The sequence below is a fragment of the Ascaphus truei genome, chromosome 11 (genome assembly GCF_040206685.1).
Source record: "Ascaphus truei isolate aAscTru1 chromosome 11, aAscTru1.hap1, whole genome shotgun sequence".
Lineage (NCBI taxonomy): Eukaryota > Metazoa > Chordata > Amphibia > Anura > Ascaphidae > Ascaphus > Ascaphus truei.
This window is the reverse complement of record NC_134493.1, coordinates 55,469,190-55,481,322: the sequence shown is the minus strand read 5'-3', so window position 1 is coordinate 55,481,322 and position 12,133 is coordinate 55,469,190. Positions and strand designations below refer to the sequence as shown.

Below are 12,133 nucleotides of genomic sequence, written 5' to 3'. Positions count from 1 at the left end.
TTTCATTTATTTGTCTCATGGACCATTACACGTATTAGGAGTAAAGAGGCAGTGAGTGTGAGCAAGAGGAAACTGTTCAGACAGTTTGTGTGTCTCTGTGAGCGCATCAGGGTGTGTGTGTGTATCAGTGTGTTAATTTGTCTGTAATGTGTGTGCGTGCATCAGTGTGTAGCAGCATGTGTGTATATGTGTATCAATGTGTTAGTGAAATGGCGCCGTGGTTAAGGAGTACCAGGTGCTGGCGTTAGGGGGCAGCAGCTAGAAATGGCACCAATAACTCCTCTGCCAGAGAGACCATTAAACACCACGCCGACATGTGACACTGGCCCTTGTGACAGTGGAGGGATTACTAATGTGCGCGGTGCGACTCCCTCCTCTCTCCCCCATTACTCTGGCTGGAGTCCGGCAGGCAGAGGTCCAGCTGAATTGATGTGACGCTGGAGGGGCAGAGGTTCTCCGAGCCGGGGCTGGGCTGCAGCACGGGGAACAGCAGCATGGTGGAGAAACCCTGGGGTGAGGGACAGCGGCTCAGGGACACCAACCTGCAACGGCAAACACACTGTCAGACTAAGGGGAAAGGTCTGCTGAGCACAGAAACCCCTCTACTCATAGAGGGGCCAGCACTGCGGCCTGCTGCCCCCGGTGCTCGCGCCCCCTTACCTCCGTTCCCTGCGTCAAATGACGCCGCAGTGTCATGTGACATCACGTCACGTGATGCCGCGTTGCCATGGCGATCCCCCAGCATTTAAATGAAATGCCGGGGGGAAGAGCGCAGGGCCTCTGCAACCACTACGCCCCCCTACAAAAATCTCCCGCCCCCCTGGGGGGAGCACCCCGCTGAGATAGACATTAATAAACACAGTCTAAACACACACACTGATTTGCATATTCCATAAAACACCTTCTGCAAAATACTTTACAGTCCAGTCAAGTGAATAAAATGTACGGTGTCTTCGCATTCATGGGACATCCAGAAGATGTCTCATAAAATAGCACTAATCAGTAAATATGGTTAATAATATGAGGTCCCCTTTCTCTCACCTCTTCTCCAATATAGTATGAAGTCCCCTTTCTCTCACCTCTTCTCCAATATAATATGAGGTCCCCTTTCTCTCACCTCTTCTCCAATATAATATGAAGTCCCCTTTTCCTCACCTCTTCTCCAATATAATATGAAGTCCCTTTCTCTCACCTCTTCTCCAATATAATATGAGGTCCCCTTTCTCTCACCTCTTCTCCAATATAGTATGAAGTACCCTTTCTCTCACCTCTTCTCCAATATAATATGAAGTCCCCTTTCTCTCACCTCTTCTCCAATATAATATGAGGTCCCCTTTCTCTCACCTCTTCTCCAATATAATATGAAGTCCCCTTTTCCTCACCTCTTCTCCAATATAATATGAAGTCCTGTTTCTCTCACCTCTTCTCCAATATAATATGAGGTCCCCTTTCTCTCACCTCTTCTCCAATATAATATGAAGTCCCCTTTCTCTTACCTCTTCCCCAATATAATATGAGGTCCCCTTTCTCTCACCTCTTCTCCAATACAATCTGAAGTCCCCTTTCTCTCACCTCTTCTCCAATATAATATGAGGTCCCCTTTCTCTCACCTCTTCTCCAATACAATCTGAAGTCCCCTTTCTCTCACCTCTTCTCCAATATAATATGAGGTTCCCTTTCTCTCACCTCTTCTCCAATATAATATGAGGTCCCCTTTCTCTCACCTCTTCTCCAATATAATATGAAGTCCCCTTTCTCTCACCTCTTCTCCAATATAATATGAAGTCCCCTTTTCCTCACCTCTTCTCCAATATAATATGAAGTCCCTTTCTCTCACCTCTTCTCCAATATAATATGAGGTCCCCTTTCTCTCACCTCTTCTCCAATATAGTATGAAGTACCCTTTCTCTCACCTCTTCTCCAATATAATATGAAGTCCCCTTTCTCTCACCTCTTCTCCAATATAATATGAGGTCCCCTTTCTCTCACCTCTTCTCCAATATAATATGAGGTCCCCTTTCTCTCACCTCTTCTCCAATATAGTATGAAGTCCCATTTCTCTCACCTCTTCTCCAATATAATATGAGGTCCCCTTTCTCTCACCTCTTCTCCAATATAGTATGAAGTCCCATTTCTCTCACCTCTTCTCCAATATAATATGAGGTCCCCTTTCTCTCACCCTGTCTCCAATATAATATGAGGTCCCCTTTCTCTCACCTCTGCTCCCCATATAAAGTGACACTGTCTTTGCCCAAGTCTCTCAGGGCCTCTGTCCCTGCCCCAGTCTCCCATGTGTACACAACCGCATCCAAAAGGCCCTTCTGGGTCACGGTGGATCCCACGGGGAAGCTCTCCGGACTTCCCCTGTACAAAGCCAAGGCCTCCAGCCCGCGGGTAGAAGGGCGAGAGAGGGGCGGGAGCGGCAGGTCTGGGGATTGAAAGAAAACTGGGTCAGCTTTGCAATACATTGCAGGGCTCTCTGGCAGGAAGGGGTTTAAGGTGCAATCCCATGGTGCCGGCCCCAAAAACAACGTTGTGTATAGAATTTTACAATGGCTTCCCTTAACTAATCTAACGGTGCTAAAAACAAAAAATTACAAACTGCATTTCTTAAGGGCCTGTGAACAGGGGAAGTGTTTGTCAATCAAGTGTTTTCTTCCCCCTTATCCCACCCGCTCCTGGTCAGAGAGCCAATACAGATAAGTGCGAGAGGGGGATTTGCCTGTGCAACATCTTGTTGAACAGACACAAGAGAGCAGCCAGAGAAAATCACTCCCCTCCCAAATCTCAGTTCTCCGTGTTTACAAACTGAAACTTTATACATGATTTCAGAATACTTAAAGGTGCCATGGGTAAAAAGGCATCAATCAACCGGATGAGACACCTCAAACCTGCCAACGGCATTCATACACTTTGGCCCTAAGAAGATTTGGTCCTTCAGAGAGCTAGCTGCAAGTTAGAGCTAGTGCAAAGGTTACCCACCGTTTCCCGAGTCATTGGCACTGATTAGGTAAATCTTCCTTGCTCCCAGCATGCCTTGCAGTCCGATTCGGCCATACACTTTCCCATCCATACCGTACAGGACCAAGGTGTGGCCCTGCAGTCTGCTCCCCGAGGGCCCCTCCAGCTCGATGAAGCTGTACGGCTCCGGGCCACGAGACACTCCCACTTCACTGATCACCAGCGTCACGGGAGGGTCAGAGGTCACAGGGTGGGCAGATGTCACACAGGCAAAGGTCACGGGACTGGCAGAAGTCACAGGACTGGCAGAGGTCACAGGGGAGGAGGAAGTGGTCAGACAGTCGTTATCTGCCAGAGGAGTAATCTTAGTGACCTGCAATTATGGAAGCAAAGACTTCTATTAAACCTCGTCACCCGTCCTTCCCAAGGGAACAGAAATGAGATTGCAAGTTCCTCAGGGAAGACCCTAATATGTAGGCAAACTAAAGGGGCAGAGTGAATTAAAGGCAGTAGCATGTTAAAAGGGACAAACCCCCATAATAAGTTCCAAAATGTTTTTAAACAACTTCGAGAAGATTCAACTGATTTGTATATTTGGAAAAATGTTTTTTTTTGCTTTTCTCCAGGAACACTAAATTCAAGTATATCAGCTTATCAAAGTGTATCAGCTTCTTGTGTTTATCTGTTTGACCAACGATGGCTTCATAATTACTTTGCAAACAGTTTACCTTTGGCTCTGATGACTGGCAAACAGTCTCATCAGACGTCGGCTAAACAGTGTAAAAAACGAAAGCAAAATTTCCAAGGCATTTAAAAAGGCGGTGGGGCTCTGGACGTGTAAATAAAACATACATGGTATGCTAGGTTTGTAAATGTAAAAAAAGTTGTGTGATTGTGGGTACCATCACCATGTGACCACTGATCATAAGGAGACTGGGATTCCAAGCAAGTGGGCGTCCCATTAGCTTAGATCAGGAGTGGCCAACCAACAGGCCAGGATTTAAGGATATTCCTGCTTCAGCACAGGTGGCTCAGTCTTCGACCGTACCACCTGTGCTGAGGCAGGGATATCCTGAAAGCGAGACCTGTTGGTGGCCCTTGAGGACCCTGACTTAGACTGACCTGGAAGCTGGATTGGTCCCCTGGCATCAGCCCGTGGCAGCGGCTCAGCGACTCATCCAGCAGACTGAATCTTTGGTCCTCGTGTACCGCCACCTGCCCCGGTGCCAGGACCCGCAGCAGCCCCCTCGCATCATCCCCCACCCGTGACACGTAGACCACGGCATCCACCAGCCCGTCCGCTGTCACCTCCAAATTCTTTTTATAGCCCCCTCCCGGCCGGTAATACAAAGCCACTGCGTCCGCCCCGTTCTGTATGGTGTTGGGGGAAAGCAGGATGTGAGGTATGGGGGTCGTCCCAGTGCTGCCCACCAGGAAGTAACCACGGACGTCCGTACGGTGGCCTTTGAGGTCCAGTGCGAGGTAGGCCAGGTTGTTCTTCCCATTGTAGAGGAGCAACCAGTAGCCGTCCAGGCTGACAGAGCCCCCCTGGGGATGGTAAAGCTCCACGTATTCCGAGTCCTCAGCTGAACCTGGGGTATCAGGGTTCACCTCGCTGATTAGCAGGGAAGGGGCTTCTGACACCACAGGGGCATCTGTAGCAATGGCTGCAATAAGAGGATGTTCTCATTGATTTGGAGTCAGTCTCTCCTGGGTGCGGATATTTAGCACCAGCTTCCGCACTCCGCACTTTTCCATTAACATGCTATTTTTTATCCTCAAATCACACCGATTTTGGTCCTTGGTTACCATCTCTCAATCATCGCCACTAAACAGAGATGTCAACCCTTGACAGACGGAAATCAGCACAGATTTGGGAGTTCTGCTCCCTTTAATAAATGGTAACCAGAAGGGGGAGGGGAAGGGGGACCCTTGCTACAGCCTGACTGATGTATCGTCAAAGGGAGGTGCTTTAAAAGGGAAATCAAAACATAGAACACGGACCCAGAGGAAAAAGGAACGTCCAAATGTATGAAACACTCATTTCACACTGTGGGGATGGAGTCCTTCATACATTGGGACTATCCTTTTTCTCTAGGTCCGTGTCCCTCAATAAATGACCTTCTATTGGAAAAGTACTGATTTGTTAATCTCTACCCTGCTGGAGAGACACGTGGAGCATCATTCTTTTGACCGCTTCAGAATTCTGCAGAGCATTGCTCTATTATCCTAGAGACCTGCAGAACATTGCTTCGATAACCCATTTTCTGCTAGAGATCTCCACTGTGTCGTCTCACTAGCTTTCTGCCTCCAAAGTGTGGTTTCATTACCCCCTCCCCACAGAGCATTGCATTTGATGTCAGACCCACAAGTGAGAGATTTTCAGACCTGGTGCCAGTGTTGGCTTGGTAGTGGGCGGCGGGCAGGCTGGAGACACTGTGGCATTCATACCCCCAACAGAGAAGGTGCTGCCCGATGTCACAAACTGTTGGAGGACGTCCGTCAGGTCGTAACGCTGAAGGGTTGACGTGGAAATTCGGGTGAGGTGGAGGGTCAGCACATCGGACCGGCAGGAAAGGTTGGCATCTAAGTGTTGTCATAGGGTGGTAGGACAGCATAGGTATACAAGCACTTTCTTACCCATGACATCTAGTATTGAACCTGCATTATTAGTCATGAAAAGTTTAAAAATCAGACAAGCTATTAGTCCACAACGGCCACCAACAGGTCAGGTTTCCAGCATATCCCTGCTTCAGCACAGGAATAACCTGAAAAACTTGACCTGTTGGTGGCCCTTGAGGACTGGAGTTGACCGCCCCTGGGTTAAACCCTACAAAATGTTCTCTAAATCTCGAAACCTCTCTAAATCCCCCTGGCAGACGCGCTACGCAGGGACAGACGCGCTACGCAGGGACAGACGCGCTACGCAGGGGCAGACGCGCTACGCAGGGACAGACGCGCTACGCAGGGGCAGACTAAAATAGAAACATTTGATGGCATCTTCCCCACCTCAACCGTTGTATACATAAACCCCGTTATTTAATCCAGCCCCCCCCCCCCCTATATAAACTGCTGTCCAGATAAAGAAGCGATTTCAATGAGTAGCTTTGATGGAAGGGCGCCGTTTCTCGAAGTGGGTGAACGAAATTTGAATCCAATCTCCAGCTTTCCATCTGACCGTAGGCAAGGCGCGTTTTCCCCACTGTCCACTATATGTACAATGTTACCGCCACCATGGACGCGGGTCACCAAATGCCGATGTGGGCTATCGCACCCCAATCGGCATTGACTGCCACTGATATGAATGGCACTTAAGGCCGGATAGGGGTACGGTACCCTGCATTGGCATTTAGTACATTTCCCTTTAATTCCTCCCTGCCCCAAAGAGTTTAAAATCTAGTTTTGATGCCTCAGGAAGATGGAGATAATGTGGCTTGTCCCAAGATCACAAGGAGAGCCGACACTGGGATTCAAACTTGGTTCACCCACTTCAAAGGCAGTGATTTTAGTGCCGAAATACTCCCACCTCACCCTCTCCGAATACCCCACCTTTGAAGGAGCTCACAGGCACATCACACCTGCAGAGGGTTTGCAGCGACAGAGCCAGAGACGTCAGCAGCTCAGAGAGTACCTGGTCTCCCTGCCACAGGGAGCAGCCTGCAAAGAGAAACGGGGAATCAGTAAGAAACACTGGGCTAGGGCGTCACAATACCCAGGGCCATAGCATCCATATAAGCAAAACAGCACAGACTTCTCCTTTCAGCAGTGTATATAACAGTATATACGCATGTGCGGGTCATGTGTACATGTGAGAGTGCATCAGCAGATCTGTGTATATATCAATGTGTCTGTTTTTAGACTGCATCTGAGTGCCCGTGTGTATGGGTGCCAACAAAATAGTTTTCCACGTGAAGTTTGTAAGTGAGACTTGCTTGAGAGGTTCAAGCGATGCCTTTGTGAGCGCCTGCAGAAGTAGAGGACAATCTCACGGAAGGAGAGGCACTCGAATTTGAGGTTAAAAACGTGAGATTAAATCCAGTGTGGCCAACTGTTTGCCCAGTAACGCAGACAAAGCCGACACTGAACTTTAACGGAACTGGCGCTCAGACCTAGGCCCAGTCACTTCTGCAAGAATTCTAAGATTGATGGATTTAAGTAGTCGATATAAAACGCTGTCATATTCTATGGTAGGGTCTGGCGGTAGAGGCCTTTCTCGACTGCATTAAGGTTGTTACAACTTTTTTTGATAGTCTATAATAACCGAAGCTTGGCATTGTTGTAACTACCTCAAGAAAAAATATATTAGAACTGCAAGAAACCTGTGTCAGACCAATTTGTTGGAAACTGCATACAAGGAATCTGTATTTTCACACAACAAGGATCTCATACTATTTTCATGTACCAGTGTGTTGGTGAATCGGTGCAGGGGTTAAAGAGCATCAGGTGTATTAGGGGTCAGCAGCGTGAAATGGCAGAGGGACCATTAGGCCCTTCACTGCTGAAGGTGCAAGCGACACCATGCACTTCTGAAGTATATACAACACAACTCCTCCAGATCAATCCGTGGCACACACCTACGGTATATAGGTGACACCTACGGTATATAGGTGACACCTACGGTATATAGGTGATAAATATATTAAATAATTTGGAAAATATTGTACTACATACAGTACATTATACCATCTGACTGACCACTTTTTGAGATATATATATACCCCAGGATCCTCATAGGTGGAGGCGCTGCACCGTATAGAGATATACAGGACACACAATCAGCCCAGGCTGATCCTGAGAGGAGGCTCAGGCCTTCTGTACATCCAAGAGGAAGCACCGGTACTGTAATAGCGGCTGATTCCCTTAGGGTAGGGGGAATGCCTGTTATATTTTATATATATATATTTTATATATATATATATATATATATATATATATATATATATATATATACACACACACACACACACACACACACAGAATAAACAGGAAATAAATAATAGACCCTGGCACCCAAAGATCTTAGTGATCACAGTAAATGAAGATTCTGGGGGAAGAAACATTCACCTGATATCCCAAAACACAGCGTAACTTGTTGACAATCGTTAGGCCGTCCAGGAGTGCCGGCTCCAAGCACGAATAATGCCGGATAACCTGCGGTGCTATTGCAGCGGCTCGCAGAATTGTTTAAGTCCCTAGGGAGAGGAAAGAGAGGCGTGTGTGAGAGTGTATATGTATTTACCGACACACACGCACACCCACCCCAGTATCAGAACATGCACGACTGATTTTTTTTATATGGGTATTTGCCTACACTACCCGTATTAAATACAAGTGTAGGCACTACCGGTATATCCTAGCGAACATGAATCACGTCATTGATGATTGCACCGTTCTTAACGGTTTTCACACAAGAAGGGACGGGAAGAAGATAAACTAATGAAAAAAAAGTTTAAAAAATCAAAACCATCAACATCAAGAGCCATTAACAATAGAGAATTTCAACTAGAGTCCTTAAACTCCGCTCCAGCTTGCTCAAGATATTTTGAGGACGCTTTAAACGTGCAAACCAAGCGTTTGTTTTTTTATTATTTTTTTCTATAATCTTCTTGTTCTGGTTGGCATTCATTTCAATTTGGAATGGTAAACCTGTATAAATATATATTATATATATATTTAATATATATATATATTTTTTTATTTTTTTTAAGACCCAAGTGCAAAAATAAGGGAAAGGAGAACCAGTGTGGAGTAGAATGTCTGAGGATTGCAGCTACAAACATTGTGTCAAAAAGCGAACTCACATAGAATCTGCTAGTGTCAGCAGGTAGTTGAAAGTACCAACCATATATATGTGGCAATGCAGAAAGGAGTCTGTCCAGGTCAACAGAATCTTGCGGTCTTTCACGGCAGCGACAGTTTGGTCTCGTTAATGTTTGGACGCAAGAACCGCATCCCCCGATGACGTCATACAGGAACGCGGAGACAGAGACGGAGGGGCATGGACTGCCGAGAGGATCGCTCCCATGCGGTCCTGGCGTCCAAACGGTCGTTGCCATGAAAGACCGTGCTGGGCGGTTCCCAGTACCTACTTAATTTTACCGATATCCTGTAAGTTCATTTTTTACTTGCGCAATATATATTTTTATACAGAAATACGCTATGTTGCACTTCTTTGCTTAGGAGATTCCGTTCACCTGGACGGACTCCTTTATGCTTTGCCGCATATATATGGTTGGTTTCAACTACCTGATGACACTAGCAGATCCTATGGGAGTTCGTTTTTGACTCAATATACACATAGAAATATACATATGTACACAGACATGGTTTGTTCCTTACCCATTACCCCAGTGTATGATGGGATGGCCCATGGTCAAATCCTGGAGGGGGTGAGAGCCCATGTCTTCATAGTTACTGTACACTAAGGCATCAACCAAGTCGCTGGTAGGAAGCCGAGTCTGCGGCAGCATTGTGCTGGTCTTCCCTAGGTACAGTGCCACAGCTCCACCACCCATGGTGGGCAGACGGACTGAGTCTGGTAGGGTCTGTTCCACTGGGTGGTAAGGTAGATAACACATGGTTAATGAAATGTCTGAGGTAGATCAACCTTACTGTTGTCAACCTCGCTAGGACAGGATATGTATGAGGAGACATAGTGCCTGGCGGCCCTAGGACTGACCATTTATGAAGGGTCCATAATGTGTCTTCCAGCAAGGAAGGTGTTTGGTGGAGGAGTACTTCTTAGTTAATAGTCCCCACAGTGTTTGCCACTTTTAGGACTGACCAAAATCACAGATAGGCAAAAGAATACAGATAAGGGAAGAGCATAGAAAACCATGTGGTAGATAGGTGGAATAAAAATACAAATAATAGTGTAGTCAGTAATCAAAAAGTGAATTTTTAACTATAAAAATGTGTTAATCCCGCTCACAAATTCCTAGTGGGTATGTTGACTTATCAGAGATCCACCTCTCTCTGATAGGAGCAATGGTAATCCTCCTAAGGGGTTAGAACACTGTATTCCGTGTGCCTCGGAAATTAGAAGAGAGACTCGATGGTGTAGTATATCTACAAAGGTATATTGGACAGATGTACAATACATAGTATTTCACTTACATTTTGTACAAAATTGTGATTCGTGGGCGAGGACTTGGTCGGAGATGTCTGACGTTCTGCCAGTCTCTGCCCGCTCAGTTCCGCATACGTTACTTCCTGTGGCGTCGTCCCTTCAGGGCGGATATGGCTATGGTCTGGTCACTTGGCTGCCCTGGCTCTGATCTCCAAATCGCCAGTAATGATTCAGCGCGTTTCGCCGGTGCTTCGCCAGGACTTAACTTCTATCAACCTCTCTTACTATTTACAATCAATTTCTTGATTCAATGCCCATATACCCACTAGAAATCTGTGAGTGGGATTAGCACATTCTTATACTGTAGTTAAAAGTTCGCTTTTTGATTACTGGCTACACTATTATTTGTATTTTTATTCCACATATCTACCACATGGTTTTCTATGCGCTCCCCTTACCTGGAAGGCAACGAGATCGCATTTTGGACCAGAGGACGGCCCATTTTTAGGGTTCAGCTGCTAAACATTTACCTTTTTTTATTGTTTCACTGTTTGGTGAAAGTTGCATATATTTCACTAAGGTCATTTTATTTGTTCATTGTACTTCGATATATACACACTCATTTGGGGGCATTTGCACTTGTGTTATCTTCGACTTTCATAGAGATACACTCAAGCTATTAGGAGTGCCCGGGTACACCCCTCCTTTTTCTGCAAAGGAATATAGAGCTTGTACAAATTACAATTTGTCAAACAGCTGTCTGACTAGAAAGGGCATGTAATAGGGACAGGATAGGGAGCCTCTCATCTCTATGACTGCAAGCCACTGGGTATAGGGAAACGGACACAGAACATGTTAGAAAGGAATCTTTAAAACCGGCAACATATGGGAACGGTGCAGAAATACAGAGGCTGTTAACTCTAGGACCTGAAGGCTCAACGACCGCAGGCAGACTCTGGTATGTGTAGGGCTGAAAGCTCAGAAGATACAACCTAACACACAGACTGGATGGTTAGAGGTAGACATGCATTATCTTAACTTCCTTCTCAGAGAAAGATTATCCTAGACAGAAAGCTGGAGTAATGTACTTACCTTGATTGTGGTAGTTCTCTCTCTCAAGCAAATAGAGCCCCTCATTGTTAGTCTGACCCCTAATATCCATGGAGAAATACACCTCCTGCGTCTGCCCATGAATGAATACCAGCACCAAGCCTGAGAGAAGAGTAGACGGGGGCCCCTGGAGCTCTATGTACAAATCCTGAGCAAAGGGAGAGGACACCTCGCTGATCACCACGGCTGGGAGACGTTTGCATTGGTTTTCGCTGCCTGGGGACAGATGTGTCATCTGAAAGGTCCACTGTCCATCCCTCCCTAAGCACCGCCCAATTGACTCATCCAAGGTGTGGAAGCTGGCATCCTCCAAGAAGGCTTCAACCCCAGGCGTGAGAACGCTCTGCAGAACATCTGCCTGGTCTGAAATTCTGGCCTTATGGACCAGCGCATCCACTAACCCCTCGCTAGTCACCCTCATATTTTCCCTGTAGGGGCCCTTCCCGAAATAAAGAGCAATGGCATCTGGCCCGTTCTGTATGGTGTTTGGTGGCAGAATAATAGCAGGCCCAGGGTCCATGCCCAAGGTGCCAACCAAGAAGAAGCCCCTCTTATCCGTGAAGTGATAGGCCAGGCTCACCACTTTGTAGGCCATGTTGGTTTTCCCGTTGAAGAAGACCAAGGTGTATCCGTCGAGGGAGACATTCTGGCCACTAGTGTGTTGGAGTTCTACAAACTCAGTGAAGTCATGCCCGGGGTTATCCGAGTTCACCTCACTGATCAGCAGCCGGCCTTCCGACTTCTGTTCCCTGGCATTCTTAATTAGATTCTGGGACTCTGCCATGAGGGTCCACAGGAGAAGCATCGTTAGGATTGGGTTGATGGCTACCATTTTTCCAGTAATGCGTTTCTCTGGGCGAACTTACTGCGCTGCCACTCCTTTTTTACACCTCTGGAGACCAAAACGCACGTGAAGATGATGAGATGGTGTCATTCAATGGTAGGATTCTGTAACACAACCAATGTAGAAATCAGCACACCAGATAAGATAGG

General features: G+C 46.7%; 1 protein-coding gene across 2 annotated transcripts in view; it reads right to left on the bottom strand.

Moving 5' to 3' along the window:
- Positions 1-12,133, bottom strand: part of LOC142463543 (uncharacterized) — a 41,870-nt gene that overhangs the window by 8,704 nt on the left and 21,033 nt on the right. For both annotated transcript variants that reach the window (XM_075566424.1, XM_075566425.1), the window contains exons 2-10: positions 11,123-12,088; positions 9,301-9,514; positions 8,026-8,153; positions 6,511-6,618; positions 5,350-5,547; positions 4,084-4,628; positions 2,983-3,334; positions 2,218-2,428; positions 391-542 (exon numbers count right to left, since the gene is read on the bottom strand). In XM_075566424.1, the coding sequence (XP_075422539.1) occupies positions 391-542; positions 2,218-2,428; positions 2,983-3,334; positions 4,084-4,628; positions 5,350-5,547; positions 6,511-6,618; positions 8,026-8,153; positions 9,301-9,514; positions 11,123-11,972 (2,758 nt within the window). In that variant the 5' untranslated portion in view covers positions 11,973-12,088. The remainder of the gene's footprint in view (positions 1-390; positions 543-2,217; positions 2,429-2,982; positions 3,335-4,083; positions 4,629-5,349; positions 5,548-6,510; positions 6,619-8,025; positions 8,154-9,300; positions 9,515-11,122; positions 12,089-12,133) is intronic.